The sequence below is a fragment of the Arachis ipaensis genome, chromosome B05 (assembly GCF_000816755.2).
Source record: "Arachis ipaensis cultivar K30076 chromosome B05, Araip1.1, whole genome shotgun sequence".
NCBI classification, from domain to species: Eukaryota; Viridiplantae; Streptophyta; class Magnoliopsida; order Fabales; family Fabaceae; genus Arachis; species Arachis ipaensis.
In genome coordinates, this window is record NC_029789.2 from 143,364,094 (window position 1) to 143,382,171 (window position 18,078).

The window sequence follows — 18,078 nt, forward strand, 5'->3', positions numbered from 1 at the left end:
CAGTGCAGCCTACATCCAGTCTCCATCACAAACATGATGGAATTTCACTATAATCAATCTGATTACAAAATGTAAAGTGCTAACCCAACTTACAAGGGGATTCCCACAGAATCATGAAACACAACATAGATGAACAAAGGAACTCTAAGACATCTATTGCTTTTTCTTTTAATTTTGCACTCTCTGCCTTTTTCCGCTCTATGTCTTTTTTATACAAACCTCACTGTTTGCCTTTTTCCATGAGACTCAAGACATGACAAAATTAAACAGAAAAATACAAAACAGAATACATTGAAGGAGAAGAAAATCTGTAAGCTTAGGTAGCTCTGAGAATCCTGTGCCTTGCACTCTCAATGCTTACTTCTAACTCCTTGCTCTAAACAGTGGTTGTTCACTCTTTTTATAGAAGAGAGAAGCCTTTACACTTGAAGCCAAAAACCCAAGCTTAACTTATTTTCCTTCACACATAACCGGTTCGGCTACACAGAGAGAGAAGAGATAACCATGCTAAACCCAACATGCAATTACCTCTAGTCCTTCCTTGGTCATCACTCTTCATCAATCTGAGCTCTCCATCCTTGGCTTGCTCTCCAAGATGGATTTCTAGCCCTTGATGCTTCATGATAATGATGACTTCATCTGCTTCAATCTCCGCCTCTACCATCACTTCGCCACTCTAGCTACTTCCTGTGGTGGTTGAGCAGAATCAAAGACAAGCCATCCTCCAAAGATCTTCCTTGCTGGCCGAATCTTCATCAACCATTTTTTGTATGAAGAAGCCAAGATCTCATCACAGAATCTTACCAAGAGTGATGCAGATCTTAGCCACAGCATACTTTTTTTTTGTTATGTTTTCTTGCCATCATTAGCTTGATGGTCTTGATGCATGCAACTTCTTCTTTTTCTTGGTAGATGAACATAGCATTCATAGTTTTCTGGACAAGGATCGAAGAAGAAGAGAGAAAGAGATGAGAGAGAAGAAATTGTGAAAGAAAAAACAATCAAGTGTTTGAATAAATTAATTCAAATGAGTTGCTTTTACTTCCCTAGCTAGAGTGGCGTGTAGTACTATGGCCATCAATCAATTCAGCTGCAACTTTCTCTCTCATAGTTCCCATGCAATAAATGACAATGCAATGAATTTTGGAATCCATCACATGGTGAAGTGCTTGGATCCGTTGGAAGCATTTTTGCTTTCTTTTTCATTTGTTTCGGATCATGCATGAGGAACTCTCATCAAATGTGAAGTTGGGCTTAGTTGCAACAACATTTAATTTCTGGCCCAATAATAACATTTGCTTTCCTGATGAAATTTGGATCAAGCAATGAGCAAGTGGGAAAGCATTCTTTGGGCTTTGAAGTAATAAAATTTATTCCTGCCCAACATCTATTATAACCATTCAGCCAAAATGTAAGAAACATTAAACAAGGATGATTGCAAGTTTTAATTTTGGGCTTGCTGTATTTTCATTAATTCTCGGCCCAATAAAAACCTGCACAGCAAAATTAATTTAATTAATATATCAATCAAAATTAGATTAATAATTTTGCTGTTAATAATGTTTGATCATCATCAATTTAGTTTAGATTTTTCCAAACTCATCAATATATGATCGGGTTCGTGGGTTGGTTCGGATTCCGCACCCCAAAAATCGATACCTGAACCAATCACCAATAAAAGCCATCGGTTTGGTTCGGGTTGGCCCCGATTACCCGCCCCGTTGGTTTCAGAACCAATTTAATTGGTTCGGTTCGGGTTCGGACGGATAATCGGGTACCCGCTACCTGTGCTCACCCCTACTCACTTTCATCTGGATTATATTATACCAACATTAGTGCAATTGAATCACATGTCATTGTAAACCAGAAGTTTACTAGTCCAAATGAATTCATAACTTGGCAAGATCGATTGGGCCATTCGGGAACAACCATGATGCGGAGAATTATTGAAAACTCCCATGGACATTCACTAAAGAAGCAGAAGATTCTTAAATCTAGATAATTTTGTTGTGCTGCATGTTCTCAAGGACACCAGTAAAGATTGGATTTGAATCTCCTAAATTCCTAAAAAGGAATCAAGGCGATATATGTGGACCTATTCATCCACCATGTGGATCTTTTAGATATTTTATGGTCTTCATAGATGCATTTTCAAGATGGTCATATGTGTGCTTATTGTCTTCTCGCAACGTGGCGTTTGCGAGATTACTTGCTCAAATTATTCGATTAAAAGCACAGTTTCCAAAAAATTCAATCAAAGCAATTCGTCTTGATAATGCTGATAAATTTACTTTCCAAGCCTTCTATGCTTATTGTATGGCTAACGGAATAAGTGTTAAACATCCAATAACTCGTGTTCACACACAAAATGGGTTAGCAGAATCACTTATTAAATGCCTCCAATTAATTGCTAAACCCTTACTTATGAGAACAAATCTCGCAACCTCAGCTTTGCGGCATGCTATTTTACATGCCGCAGCACTTATTTGTTTGAGGCCAACAAGTTACCATCAGTTCTCTCCTATGCAATTAGCTTTTGGCCAGTAGTCAAATGTTTCCCATTTAAGAATATTCGGGTGTGCGATATATGTTCCCATTATACCACCTTCTCACACCAAAATGAGACCCCAAAGAAAATTGGAAATATATGTTGGATATGATTCTCCTCTATAGTGAGGTATCTTGACATACAAATGGGATATGTATTTAAACTCCGATTTGCAAATTGTCATTTTGATTAATCAAAATTTTCAACATTAGAGAGAGAGAATAAGTTTCTTGGAAAGAAACTTAATTGGAATGCATCATGCTTAATACATTTAGATCATCGATCAGAAAAATGTGAACTAGAAGTTCAAAAGATTATACATTTACAAAGAATAGCAAATGAATTGCCTGATACATTTTCAGATACAAAGAGGATAACCAAATCTTATATACCAGCGAAAAATATCCCAATTCAAATTAATGTCCGAGTTGGATAAGTAGCCACTGAAACAAATTCACACCAGAAGCACGGTAGACCGGTCGGTTCCAAAGACAAAAATTCTCGGAAAAAAAAAGAGGTAAATATTATTCCTGTTGAAGAAGACATAGTAAAGACACGTGTATTTATCCAAAATTCTGATATAATTTCAATGCCAGAAGACGTTCAAATACTTGAAAATTGTGAAAATGACAAGATCTCGATAAATTATGTCTTTACAAGAGAGAAATGAGACCAAAATAAGACAATTGTCAATGAAATATTTGCATATAATGTGGCATTAAATATCATGCATGAAAGTAAGGATCTTGATTAGCCAAGAACAGTCAAAGAATATCGACAAAGAAATAATTGGCCAAAATGGGAAGAAGCCATGAAAGATGAGTTAGACTCACTTGCAAAATGTGAAGTCTTTGGACCTGTAGTCGGTACACTAGAAGATATAAAACCTGCTGGATACAGATGGATATTTGTGAGAAAACGAAATGAGAAAAATGAAGTTGTATGCTAGAAAGCTCAACTTGTGGCACAAGATTTTTCACAAAGATCCGGTATAGATTGTGAAGAAACATATTCCACTGTAGTGGATGCAATAACATTGCGTTATATATTTGGTCAGTTTATCCGCATATCATAAACTATATATGCATTTAATGGATGTGATAACAGCTTACTTATACGGATCATTAGATCGTGATATCTATATGAAAGTCCTTAAAGGACTAAAGATATCTAAACCATCCAATAAATATTCACAGGGGTTATACTCAATCAAATTGCAAAGACCTTTATATAGTCTAAAGCAATCTGGGCGAATGTGGTATAATCATCTTACTGAGTATCTGGCCAAAAACAGATTTAAGAATGATGATATCTGCCCATGTGTTTTCATAAAGAAATCTGCATTTGGATTCATTATAATTGCTGTGTACGTTGATGATTTAAATATTATTGGAACTCCTGAAAAGATTCCAACAACTATAAAAGCTCTAAAAGAAGAGTTTGAGATGAAAGATCTTGAAAAGACTAAATTTTGTCTCAGCCTATAGATCGAGCATACAAAAAATGGGATCTTTATTCATCAAACAACATAAACAAAAAAGATCTTGAAGAGATTTTATATGGATAAGTCGCATCCATTAAGTACCCCAATGATCGTAAGATCTTTGGATGTGGAAAAGGATCAATTCCGTCCTAAGGAAAAAAATGAAGATATCCTTCGTCCTGAAGTACCATATCTTAGTGACATTAGAGCGCTAATTTATCTTGCTAATAATACAAGACCCGATATATTATTTGCTGTGAATTTACTAGCAAGATATAATTTTTCTCCAACAAGAAGATATTGGAATGGAATCAAACAAATCTTTCGATATCTTCATAGAACGGTTGATATGGGATTGTTTTATCCCTATGGATCCAAGTCACAACTAATTGGCTATGCAGATGCAGGATACTTGTCTAATCCACATAAAGTGAGATCTCAAACAGGATACCCGTTCACATATGGTATTATAGCTATATCATGGAGGTCCACGAAACAGACGATAGCAGCAACCTCCTCTAATCATGCTGAAATACTAGCGATACATGAGACTAGTCGCGAGTATTTTTGGCTGAGAAGTTTGATTCAATATATTCTGTCATCACGTGGGCTGATTGATCATAAGATAGCCCCAACTGTCCTGTTTGAAGATAATACAGCATGTATTGCTCAACTTAAGGGTAGATACATCAAAGGTGATAGAACAAAACATATTTCTCCCAAATTCTTCTTCACTCATGATCTTCAAAATCAAGGAACAATTGACGTCCAACAAATCCGCTCAAGTGATAATCTGACAGATTTATTTACTAAGTTACTTTCAAAATCCTCCTTTGAAAAATTGGTACATCAGATTGGGATGCGCTGATTTCGAGATATTAAATGATGTCGACAAGAGAGGGAGATTGTACTCCTTTTTCCTTGATCAGTTTTTTTTTCATTGAATTTTTCTTAACAAAATTTTTAGTGAGGCACTTTTCATCATAAAGGATATTGTACTCTTTTTCCTTCACTAAAATTTTTTTCCATTAGATTTTCCTTTAATAAGATTTTAATGAGGCATTTCTAATGGACATTCAAGGGGAGTGTTGCAATATGAATGTCCAATCAAATGAATTTGGACGGTGCAAAATATTAACTATGAACGATGCTTAGTTTTTTTAAGGTGAATTCTACAATAATACAATTTAAAAAGAAGACTCTTGCACAAATATAAATAAAACATAATTTATGTTAATACATACACTGTTACAGTAATAACAAACATTCTTATTTCTCTCTTTTTTTTATACAATATAATATTATAAATTCTTTTTTCTTCTCTTTGTAGGTATTAGTATATAAATATTAATATATATAATATTAATACATTTCTATTATTGTGAAATATTGATGTGGTAAATATTATTATTAAAATTATTTATTTATATATCTTTATTTTATATTTAATACATCTTATTTATTTATTTTACAACAAATTTATTCAATATTTATTTTCGCACACAAATTAATTCGGAAGTAATCGTCTATATTCTATAAATCTAGACAGAAAAAATTGATACATGACTATATAATTAATAGCTAGTCCCATAAGGTTCCATAAGGTTTTTAGTGGATGTTCATGTGATGACATTTTTTGACACACCATAAATATTCTAAAACCATCTAGAATTTTCGCTCCGTTTTATTTATATTGTAATACATCGAAAATGTGAATCATTTTTATTGTTTAAAATTAAATTTTAAAAATTCTAAAATTACATTCTTTGAATTAACACTGCTTTTATCAAGTCACCGAAAAAAAAAACACTGCTTTTATCCTCACATTATTATTTTGGGACAGAATTCTCACATTAGTAATGTGAGGATGAGGTTGAGGAGGTGTAATCGGAAAGAGTACATGACGGCTTAGTTTGCGTTTGAAATTAAATGACAATTTTGTCCCAATACCACTCGTTTTTATATTTTTTTTTCCAACAGAACTCTAAAATATAAAAAATATCCCCAAATGCTAAATCACCCGAAAGGCTAATTGTTTTTTGTAATGGATTAGAGGAGTATGCTATGCATCATTATAAAATGTTGGGAGTCTTTTCAATAATAAAATAAAAGAATTATTATTCTTTTAACATGATTTTGAGACTTTAATTTTTTTCGACAAATTTATTTAAATGTAAAAAAAAATGATATTTGGAGAATTAAAATCTAAAAATTATGTTTAAAAAAATAATATTTTTTTATATTATTATAAAAAAATCTTAAAATATTAATGTGTTTTTTATGAATATAAAGATAATTTTTTTTAATTAAAAACTACAAATCAAAGATTTAAATTTGAGTGAAAGTAAAAAATTGAGAGTCAGAAGATAAAAGTAAAAAAATTGAAAACGAAATTTGGGTGGAATAAAAAATTGAGAGTCAATTTTAAATAAAAACAAAAAAAAATTTTAAAAATCCAAATAAGAGAGTCCAACTTTATTATTCAAACAATTTTTTAAATGTTAGAATAAACACCTAACCCTTAGATTTAATCTAACACTCGGAATTATAGTATTCATACAAAATTAAAATACACTAATTTTCTACCTAATTAAAAAGTGAAAAATTTAAAATAGTGCACGACAATTATCTCGAAAGACAACGAGATCTTTGACCAAAAAAAAATTTTAATCTGGTCCTTAATAATTATCTCGAAAGGACAATGTGGTTCTGTGCCAAAAAAAGTTAATATTATTTTTTTGACACATGAACTAATCAATCTTAAAACAAAATCAAGGACCAGATTGAATATTTTTTTTAAACATCTTTGTCCTTTCGAAATAATTGTCAGGCATTCACTCAATTAAAAAACACTACTTGTAGTACAATTGAAAACCCCAAATTCTTCATCTTCATTCTGCAGAACACTCCCTTAAACCCTGACAACATTTTCTTCCACCTGCGCCACTTGTCCACTCCAACCCTCTGCCGCTGTTACACCGTCTCCTTTCGCTTCCTCCGCCGTCCCCGTCGACTAGATAGACTTCGTCTTCGCCTGCTGTCCCTGCTGTTCCTGCGTCGCCCTTCGCCATTCGCCGGCTGAGCTGTACCCTTCGCCGCCACCTCCCTTCGGTTTCGCCTGCTGTTCCTGCGTCTTCGGCTTCCCTTCCTCTTCGGCTTCGTCAACACTTCACCCTGCGCCTTTGCTCCACGGCACTTCGTCACCCATCTCCTACACTCTGCTTCCACCAAGAGAGAGGGAGCTTCTGCGGTGCTACGACGATGGCACTTCAGATTTTGTGATGGCGGTTTTGGGCGGAGAAACGTGGCCGATTTGTGGTTCTCTGGTAATTTTAGTAGATTTGAGTTTCATTATAAAATTAAATTTACTACAGAAAGAAACAAGGTTTCAATTGAATTCCATCAATGATGTTGCGTTCTTCAACAAGAGCTTCTCTGCGTTTCTTTCGGCAGTATACTCAATTAGGTATTCTTTCTAGTCCCAAATCCTTCCGTTTTCCCATTACTCACTCTTATTCCACTCATATTCATGCCCTTAAGGACAGACCCTATCTCGTAGATTCTATTAGGAATCTCCAGAACCTTGATTCTGCTCTGCATCTGTTTGACAAAATGCTTTCCATGAACCCTTTGCCATGCGTGAATGACTTTAACTTCTTGTTTAGCTCTATTGTTAAGATGAAGCATTACATAGCTGCCATTTCTTCAATCAAACATGTGTTCTCCTTAGGATTCAAATCGGACATTTTTACTCTCAATATTGTCGTCAATTGTCTGTGCCGATTGAATCACACACCCTTTGCCTTCTCTGTGGTGGGGATGATGTTCAAAATTGGCTTGGAGCCCAATGTGGTCACATTTAACACCATTGTTAATGGTCTTTGTATTGAAGGCAATGTGGATTATGCTATTTGGTTTGTTGACCACATGGATAACATGGGATATCAACCCGACAACCACTCGTTTGGAGCAATCATAAATGGATTGTGCAAGATTGGCAAAACCCCTGCTGCCATTATGATTCTAAGGAAGACAGAAACAAGAAACTGCAAACCAAGTGTTGATGTTGCAGGTTATAACGCAATTCTGGATAGTCTTTGCAAGGATGGGATGGTATCTGAGGCTTTGAGTCTATTCTCGGAAATGACAACGAAAGGTATACAACCCTCTACGATCACTTACAATCGCTTGATTCAAGGACTCTGTACTTTCAGCAGATGGCAAGAGGCTGCGTCTTTACTGAGCGAGAGGAAACAAAAGGGAATTATGCCCGATACACATACTTTCAATATTTTGGTGGATGCTCTTTGTAAAGAGGGAAAGATTTCAAGTGCTAGAGCCATACTTGGTCAAATGGTTCGAATGGGAGAGGAGCCTAGCGTTGTCACCTATAACTCAATGATTGCTGGTTATTGTTGCCAAAATCAAATGGAGGAGGCCATGAAAGTATTTGATTTGATGGTTCACAAGGGATGCCTACCAGACGACAACACTTATACTACGTTAATCCATGGATGGTGCAAGATCAAAAGGATTGATAATGCTATTTATCTCTTGGATGAAATGATCAATAAAGGTTTAAATCTGAGTGTTATGACTTGGAATACTCTTATCTATGGATTTTGCAAAGTGGGGAAACCGTTAGCTGCTAAAGAATTGTTTTTTACAATGCACAAGTTTGGTCAACATCCTAATCTACAGAGCTGTGCCACTATATTGGATGGCCTATTCAAATGCCATTTGTTTTCTGACGCAATATCATTATTTAGAGAGATGGAGACGAATAATTTGGATCTTAATATTGTAATTTACAACGTGGTGCTCGATGGGATGTGCAATACTAGAAAACTAAATGATGCGTGTGAACTCTTCTCTTGTCTTCCAGCAAAAGGCTTGAAACCTGATCTATATACTTATGGAATAATGATCCAAGGTCTATGTAGGGAAGGACTTGTGGTTGATGCTGAAGAGTTACTGATGAATATGGAAGAGGATGGCTGCTTGCCAGATAGCTGCACATATAATGTCTTTGTCCAAGGATTACTGCGTAGCAATGATGTGCCAAGGTCAATAAAATATCTTCAGATTATGAAAGACAAAGGTTTTGCAGCAGATGCCACCACCATGGAATTGCTTGTAGATTATATCTCTGCTCACAAAGAAGAGAATGCTTTTCTGGAATTTGCACAGAAAATTGTTTGAATATATGAATATAATCTCTTAGTTCATTATTTGACTTGAGGATTTGATGTTTGGATTAGTTTGTCTGGACTTGTTGAAGAATATGAACTGACACTACCATGCTGCTCTTTGATTTCAAATTGTCCACAGCAGAGCAAGAATCTCCTTGAGAAGGTTAGCTTATTCTTCATATTTCAACCAAAGCTCAATGATGCAAAATCACGTATCAAAGATGGAAATTTGTTCAATAACATAAACTCCTAGCTGCTGTGGAAGATATTATATGGTCAAAGAAGCATTCTATATGAGCAAGATATCATTGATAATTGAAAATATGCGATGCCTTGGTGTCACTTGGAAATTGTAATTATGTTAATGTATTTTGTTTATCACAGCTTACATGCCATGGTAATGGCCATTTTGCCCCTGATACCTACCGAGGACTTCTGTCATTTCATTTTGTAAAAGTTGAGGCCTGGCAGCCGCTGGTGGGTGCAAATGTACATAGGAAAATGAGAATGTGTGAAATGTTGCCATCATATATTAAAAAGATGCACAAAAATATATCACATCACAAAACTATATATTGCCACGATAAAAATGAAGGTTAGAGACAAATAAGTAGATTACGCAGGTTAAACCTTAAAATGATCTTTAACATTGGCTGTGTCCTGTGTGTATTAAAAAGATATCTGAAATTTTAACTACACTAATTTAATACGTGAGATTCGAAAAATTACACCACATTAATTTTATATCCCTTTTCGATTAACTGAGTCATGATGCGGTTAGTGAGTTGACCGAGATAAGGGTCTCTCTCCCCTTAATTTCAATTGGGGTGTACAAAACAAACTTTACAAAAGACTTTCCCAACTGAATATGATATAGAATAGCAATAATACAAGTTTGTATTCTTTGCTGGCTCAAGTGCCGAATCAATTACCGACATGACTTGGAAAAATTGATGTAGTAGTAAAACTTAACAAGGAAACTAGACACTATTGATTTGGCCATAATAATTGACTTGAAACTTTTTCTTTTTCTTTCATACATAAAGATCGATTTTGAGATCGGCACAAGTCACTAATTCAATGCTCTATATATATGACTTCCATTCAACCAAGATTTACATATACATCTTAACATTTATATTTTAACCATGATGAGAACACTCCTTTCCTTTTCTCTTCTTTTTGCTTTATGCACCCAACCCTTACTTGGTGAAGCTCAAACCAACCCTGGTGGCCCAATAAGTCAGCCAGTGAAGGACACAAGTGGCAATAATGTCCGGGCCGGCGCGGACTATTTTATCCGGCCGGTCACAACAACCCCAGCCATTTGTCGCCGGCCGGGATGTGGCACTGGCTTTGCCCTTGCATCGACAACACCAAACAAGACCTGCCCCCTCAACGTTGTGGTCGTAGGGGGCAACGGCCAACCGGTGAAATTCACACCGGTTAGCCCTAACAAGGACGGTGTCATTACAACCGCTACTGACTTGAACGTCAGATTTGATGTCAAGACGAATTGCACGGAGTCCACGGTGTGGAGGCTACAAAGTGATGGCTCAACCGGAAAAAGGATTGTGAGCACTGGTGGTGTTATAGGAAACCCTGGAAAGAACACACTTAACAATTGGTTCAAGATTTTGAAGGATGGTAATGATTACAGCCTTCAATTCTGCCCTACGGTTTGCAATACTTGTAGGCCAGCTTGTGGGAACATTGGTGTGGTTCAAGATAGTAATGGGAACGTTCTTGTTGGTATCTCTGATCAACCATACAAAATTCGGTTCCAGAAATCTTCCTAAATTAAACCTCTAATCTAGGGACAGTATATAATAAAGTTTGTTCAGTGTTAGCTTCATTGACGTGATATACATACTTACTACTAAATAAGTGTTGTAATCTGGGAAACATAAGAGCATCATGCTAGAATAAAATTTGTCCTTTTGCGTTGTTATCATGTCCTTTTTTTTTTCCAATAATCAATATAGTAAAGTATCATGTAGTAGATGCTCTGATTTAACTTTATTAAATAAAATTATATATGGTTTATTTATGCATCCTTTTGGTCCCAAATAAATGAAATTGTTTGTACAAAATTATCTTTAACAACTTTTAACTTTCTCATACTTTTTGTTCTTGCTGAGATTGGCGATGTATAGCTTGTCCGCTGGTGAATACTTGTAAGCTCTCCGTCAAGATGAGGTATACGTCGGCAATGAGAGAACAAGGGGTAGGTACCTGCAAAAGTCAGTAAGTGTTTAAGAGGTATAAGAATAATTCTATGAATATAGAATGTAAGACATGAAATAGAAGTTATTATATGTTGTGTGTAATAATTCTATGAAGATATAATGTAAGACATGATATAGAACTTATAGAATTTATTATGTTGCCCCTGAGATTAGATATAGAAGGTTCCTTTTATAGGTATAGAATTGATAAATGATATTCATGTTATGACCGTTTGATCATTAAGATTGAAATGATGGTCATTAAGTCGGTAATGAAGGTGTCGGTTACAAGCAAAGAATAAATGATAATTAATGCCAAATTATAATTTATAATGCACAATAAAAACCAAATTATAAGGTGACAGATCACTTTTTATTTCTAAATTTATTTTGTCGTTCTTTCATTTAACTAGCATAAACATTCATATATTTATGATTAAATAAAGTCAAAAATAGACATTTGTTGAGTGGACAAATTAAAGGTAGTAAAGACTATAGTACGTAGCAGCCAGACGATGATATATATGGTTCATCTTTTCGGTTCACTAAAATCCATGCGCACTTTACTATTGGCACTTTGGCAGTGAGATAATTGAAGTCAATCATGAATAATGTCCAGATATGGTTGCATTAATTAATTGACCAGAATATCATAAGTATATGATATGATGGGGATGCTCATGGTTAGTAATTACTTTACGTCACTGCCTTTGAAAATTCAAAACTTCCTACTTCCTATACATCCTTATCCACATGAAACTTCGAACAATTGGCGGAAGAAAAAAAAGTTAACGTGTTCCCATTGTAGGGACAAATTGAAAAAACTATACTCGTAAATATATATAGTACATGTGTGATGATGTTGATGGCATACAATGACACCGATTCGTTTGATTGTGGCCTTCAAATGTTTATAGTATAATATAGTTTTTTTTTTTTAAATCATTTTCATTATCTATCCAAAACGTATGTAAACAAAGTATCTAGAGCAGTCTTTAATTTTTAGAACAAAAACAGATGTATATATGTGTAGATCTCACCAAAATAAAAGGACAAAAGAAACTAATGACTTAAGACAACCTATAACGTGCGCGTTTCAATGGCAAAGCGGAGATGAATTAAAAACTTCAATTAATTAGAAAGTCTTGAGTTCGAGTTGGAAAGATATTGGAGATATAAAATGCGAAAATATTTAATAATAAAAAAATATAGCAAAAAAATACCAAACAAAAATAGTGCTGACATGGTTTAATTTAGAATATGGAGAATTTGATATAATATAATAAATTGATGATAATATAGTTTAACAAGATAAACTTTGTTGAGTTTGGCCAACATTGTTGACTTGAATTTCTTTCTAAATTCATGGTTATACAAATCCATAGGTTGAGGTTATCAAATCATATACATATTATTGGCCATCCAGCCTCCTATATAAGCTCCCACATCAACTCAACTCTACACAATCATACATCAAAATTGTATACATATAAATTTATAACTTAATAATGAAATCAATAATTTTATTATTGATCATTCCTTTTGCTTTCTGTACTCAATTTTTGTTAGGCGAAGCGGATCCTTCGCCTGAACAAGTGGTTGATACAGAAGGCAAAAAGGTTCGAGCCGGCATAGAATATTACATCCGGCCGGTTCCTACGACTCCTTGCGACGGTCGCGGACCATGTGTGGTTGGTAGCGGGTTTGTTCTCGTAGCACGGTCAGCAAACGAGACTTGTCCTCTAAATGTTGTTGTGGTGGAAGGTTTTCGAGGTCAAGCAGTGATATTTACACCGGTTAACCCTAAGAAAGGCGTTATTAGGGTTTCCACCGATGTGAACATAAAGACCAACTTGACAACAATTTGTACCGAGTCAACGGTGTGGAAGCTTGATGACTTTGATTCTTCAAGTGGACAATGGTTTGTTACAACCGGTGGTGTGGTAGGAAACCCCGGCAAAGACACAATTAGCAATTGGTTTAAGATTGAGAAGTATGATGATGATTACAAGCTTGTGTTTTGCCCCACGGTGTGTGATTTTTGCAAGCCACTTTGCAAGAATGTTGGTGTGTTCGTGGATAGCAATGGAAACCGCCGTGTAGCTCTCACCGATCAGCCATACAAAGTTCGGTTCCAGCCATCGTCTTAATTAATTAATTAATTAATTAATTAAGGAGGTTTCAATTCGTGAATAAATTTGTTGGAAATTCACATCCAATTAACTTTATATAAATTTGATAATTAAAAATTATTAAATGACAATTTAATCAAACTTAATAAAATTTAACNGCAATAAATTAGTGATCTTATATTATTGGGAAGCAACCTGCTGGAATAAAATTGATGCTTTTCTCATATCCTTTTTATGTTGGAGGGGTTTGTAAACAAAGTCTTTTATTCTTGTATTTGATTTTATGATGATTAAATAAAGTCTTTAATTATAGCGTGAACTTGAATACTAGTAACTTTATAGTAGTGTTACAACTAGAGAATAGAAGCATGTTGTCTACTCCGCCACTTAATTAGCAACTAAGTGTTCCAACAAAACTAGAAGTAATATAAACATGAGTATAAAAAGTTGTAACAGGGGAGTGAATATGATAATTGTGAAATGTCTTGTGATATTTTTTCTGCTTCTTGCATTTCTTCTTTTATTCTATGAATTCTATTTTTTTTATATCCCTAATTTTCTAATTTTAGCGAATCCTTTCTCAATACCGTTAAAATAGTGTTTTCATTGATCAGTCTATCTAATATTTGAAGTGATTTCGTGATCTCAATTACAATTTTATATGACAAAAAAAATTGCAGATTAAAGTTCAGATTGAACAATCACAGCTTAGCATTGGCAACAAAAATTCAAGAATTAGTGATGAATACTAAACACAAAGCTGAAGAGGACGACTCAGATGAGTCAGATCTAAATTAACTACTAGATTTTGGAAAATCATTACTACAAAAATTAACTCATATGGTGAGACAGTCCAATATTTTATAAAAAAAAATTTAGGAGTTGGCCTTATATAAAGATTCTTTTTTAAGTATTAGTCTCACGAGATTTATAACATCACATACATTTTTTTTAAATATTGGCATCCTGACAGTTTCACTCAATGACACTTTACTCATTATTTACTAGTCAAAATTTTATTAATCAGAACTTTTTACAAATAACACTTTGTAGTTGACTGACTCTTAACAAGAGCACCAATATAACGAGAAAACCATTATCGCAAAAACTAGTTCATATGATAGAAAAATTCAAATTTTACAAGATTTTTTGTAAGTTAATTTTTTAATGTAGGACTCTTTTTCTGACATTGATCCTACGAAACTCATAACATAATATTCTCCAATATATTGATAATATAAAGTAATGGTCACTAAATATATTTGTTCACAATTGTTTTAATTTGATTTAGGTGGAAATTTAGAATATCTCGTCAAAACGATATAAGAAATGATGAAGTCAAAGGACAAAAAAATATAGAAAAATATGATGTTCATCATTAATACCATCACAAGTATAGTACGAAGCTTAGTTTGAAATTTTGAATCCTTCACATGGCCAGTTGTATCCTATTGTATGAGTTGAAATCTAAGACTACTTTTTATAAATTACATACCCACAGATTATAGATAGCTAGATATGTTAACGTAGATCCAATTCCTGTCTATAAATTCAATCTCTTCTTACACCTTCTTTGACTACAACAGTTCGGTACAACATGAACACAACATTTATGGCATTCTTGTTCCTTTTTATTTTCTCGATTACAAAACCAATGTTAGGTTCAGCCGGTGGTGCACCGGAACAAGTGGTTGACACATCCGGCAAGATCGTTCGAGCCGGTATAAATTACCATTTTGTCCCTGCTTCTCGGAATGTAATAGGTGGCCTTTCCTTCACTAGCATAGGTATATTCACATGTCCTCTTTCTGTTATATTTGCCAATGACTCGAAAGGCCTACCATTGGTGTTTACCCCAGTTAACTCTAAGAAAGGCGTTGTTCGTGTCAACACAGATCTCAACATTAACTTCGCATACGGCGATTCGATGTGTCCTCAGTCCACAGTGTGGAATGTTGGCAGCCGTGATAACTCGACCGGACAGAGGTTTTTGACCATCGACGGCGTTATCGGAAACCCTGGTAGAGAAACTGTTGCTAATTGGTTCAAGATTAGGAAGTATGAGAATGGTTATAAGCTAGTTTATTGTCCAAGTGTGTGCAAAGATTGTTACTATAAGTGTAGTGATATAGGGATATATGTGGACCAATTTGGTAATAAGCGTTTAGCTCTTAGCAATGTTCCATACAAAGTTTGGTTCCAACTTGTTTGAAGCAAAAGATCAGACTCCAATATTTACCAAACAATCTTTAAGAATGTTTAGTGTAATAATAATGCCAGAAACACTAATCTATTGTAGATTTGAGTTTCATTTAAGAGTTTGTTATTCGTCAATAGGCTATTGTATGTATAAAACAGAATAAATCAATAAATTATTATATATATAAAACAGAATAAGTAAGGTGAACTTTTAAATTAATTAAAAAGGTATGTCTTTTTTAAAAAATATATTATCTTCGCCAATTAATACTTGACATGTGACATTTGTCAAACTGAAATATGGTGTAATAATATAGTAATGCACTAGTTTTGTACTTTAATTTTATATGTTATAAGATGCAATTAACATTTCAGTTCAAATTTTTAGAAATATAAAAATATTCTACAAACAATGCACCTTAAATATAAACATGACACTTAAATTAAAGTTAGAAAACCAAACAAGTGGCTGATGAGAGAGAGAAACAAGCATGGCAAGTGTATTTCGAGTTATTGATAAATTAAATCTTTATTATTATATATTAGTCAATTGTATGAGTTGAAATCAATGACCAGTTGACCTCATTCCACATTAATTAGACCATTGAATTAGACCCAATTATTAACCCCACACTCAAGCCTATATATTTAAATGCACTTGTAGTAGCTATAAACATCATAACTCCAATAATATAAAAACAAATTTAATTGTGTTTTATCGATTTTTAACAAATTGATGGTGGTTCGATTCTAATAGTTTGAGAGCGAAACTTACTCCTCTTTTGCGGATACCAGTTTTATTTGCATTAAAATTTATGCCTTTGACAATAACAAAGAAGAAGGAACTAAGCTTTGCAGAAATTCGAAATGAACAATAAAACATAAAAGATTTGAATAAAAGGGAAATCAAATTATAGAAAGAAAAAGTGTTTGAAAAAATAAATGGCAAATTAAAAGGTAAAGACCGAAAAGGGTAAAAGTTGTTGAATTTAAAAGAATTGAAATGACATTGCAAGGAAGATAAATTGCATGAAAAAAAAAATTGCAGGGAATTTAAATGAAAAGTAAAGACATGGAAGGAACTCTTCGAAGAAAAAAGACTCTTGACTGATTCAGAAAGTCGCTGGGGATGTGAGTGAGTATGAGTGTTTTTTCCGAAAAGATTCCAACATTTGTTCCTTTGAACTTTCACCTATTTATAGAAGTCCTCGACCAATCAAATTCAAATATAAGTTCCACGATACTTGAATAACCGTTCCTGCTCTTTGAGTCTGTAACTTTCACCAACTATCTTCACTGTAACTTCTTTCGATTGCTTCACTCTCATCTCGATAAGTCCTAATCGATCAGAATCCTCTTCTTCATTGATTTACCATCTTTGATAAATCCTTCGATTCGGTTTTCTGTCTACCATCTTCGATACCAGTAACCTTTTCTTCGATCAGCTGATCTCCGCTGTCTCTTCGATTTTCACGCTTGCGCCAATCGATTAACAGAGAGTACCTAATGGAGTACCTCATTGACTCTAATCCAAAGTTAATTCTAACATATATTTAGAGGTTCATTCATTCTAATATTTTGGCACTTGACAATGATCGAAGTCTAATTTGTCGAACATAGTTTGTCAAAGAATTCAATAATATTTTTATCGAAATATTTTTTTCGATATAACAAATTGAAATGTGTTCTATCCTATCTACAAAATACACATATTTTAATTTTATAAAAAAGTGATCTGAATTCCATCATTCAACACTTAGATAATTTAATCACAAAATTTATAGATACCATAGAGTTGTCCTTTAGTTGAACACTGTGGATCTCAACATTGACTTTCAAGACTATTTAGGTTATTCCCGGAGATCTTTGCTTTGTGGAGGTTGAAGGACTATGATTATTCGACTCAACAGTGGTTTGTGTCCACTGGTGGATTCTTAGGCAATCCCGGTAGAGACACCATTGATCCGGATGTGTGGCCTAGTTGTAACCATCCATGTATCATGTATGGATATAGGGATATATATACGAAGACAAGTATGGGAAGCGTCTTGCTTTGAGTTCTGTGCCATACAAAGTTCGGTTCCAAATTATCTGAAACTTCAAGTTTATATTAACTAGCTTATTAATCTTTACGAATAAGTGTAATTAATGCACAATAATGCCATTCTTACGATCAAATTAAGGTTCTTCCTCATCATATTGAGTTCCTTGTGATGGGAAAGGTTCTCATGTTTTTATTAGGCGTGTTTTAGAATTTCTAGTTTTTTTTTTTTGTGACTAGAATTTCTAGTTTTGT

The 18,078-nt window shown here is 34.1% G+C and overlaps 4 protein-coding genes across 5 annotated transcripts; all 4 read left to right on the forward strand.

Annotated features, from left to right (window-relative positions):
- LOC107644612 (pentatricopeptide repeat-containing protein At3g22470, mitochondrial-like) lies at positions 6,884-9,751 on the forward strand. 2 transcript variants are annotated; one of them, XM_021103085.1, is made up of 2 exons: positions 6,884-7,497; positions 7,924-9,751. In XM_021103085.1, exons 1-2 carry the CDS (start codon positions 7,437-7,439, stop codon positions 9,231-9,233), a joined length of 1,371 nt encoding a protein of 456 aa, XP_020958744.1. In that variant the 5' UTR covers positions 6,884-7,436; the 3' UTR covers positions 9,234-9,751. The 2 variants fall into 2 exon arrangements, with proteins under 2 accessions (XP_020958744.1, XP_016203989.1); XM_016348503.2 differs by having other exon boundaries at positions 6,884-9,751.
- On the forward strand, positions 10,310-11,277 carry LOC107644613 (miraculin). The gene has a single exon (XM_016348504.2). It carries the CDS (start codon positions 10,372-10,374, stop codon positions 11,020-11,022), a length of 651 nt encoding a protein of 216 aa, XP_016203990.1. The 5' UTR covers positions 10,310-10,371; the 3' UTR covers positions 11,023-11,277.
- On the forward strand, positions 12,898-13,740 carry LOC107644614 (kunitz trypsin inhibitor 2). Its single transcript, XM_016348505.2, has one exon. The coding sequence runs from the start codon at positions 12,960-12,962 to the stop codon at positions 13,599-13,601; it is 642 nt and encodes a 213-aa protein (XP_016203991.1). The 5' UTR covers positions 12,898-12,959; the 3' UTR covers positions 13,602-13,740.
- Positions 15,130-15,909, forward strand: LOC107642179 (miraculin). The gene has a single exon (XM_016345484.2). It carries the CDS (start codon positions 15,181-15,183, stop codon positions 15,793-15,795), a length of 615 nt encoding a protein of 204 aa, XP_016200970.1. The 5' UTR covers positions 15,130-15,180; the 3' UTR covers positions 15,796-15,909.

What these genes read in the sequence shown, in the direction of transcription:
- LOC107644613 (XM_016348504.2), top strand. Translation starts at nt 10,372, where the DNA reads ATGATGAGAACACTCCTTTCCTTTTCTCTTCTTTTTGCTTTATGCACC.
- LOC107642179 (XM_016345484.2), top strand. Translation starts at nt 15,181, where the DNA reads ATGAACACAACATTTATGGCATTCTTGTTCCTTTTTATTTTCTCGATT.
- LOC107644614 (XM_016348505.2), top strand. Translation starts at nt 12,960, where the DNA reads ATGAAATCAATAATTTTATTATTGATCATTCCTTTTGCTTTCTGTACT.
- LOC107644612 (XM_016348503.2), top strand. Translation starts at nt 7,437, where the DNA reads ATGATGTTGCGTTCTTCAACAAGAGCTTCTCTGCGTTTCTTTCGGCAG.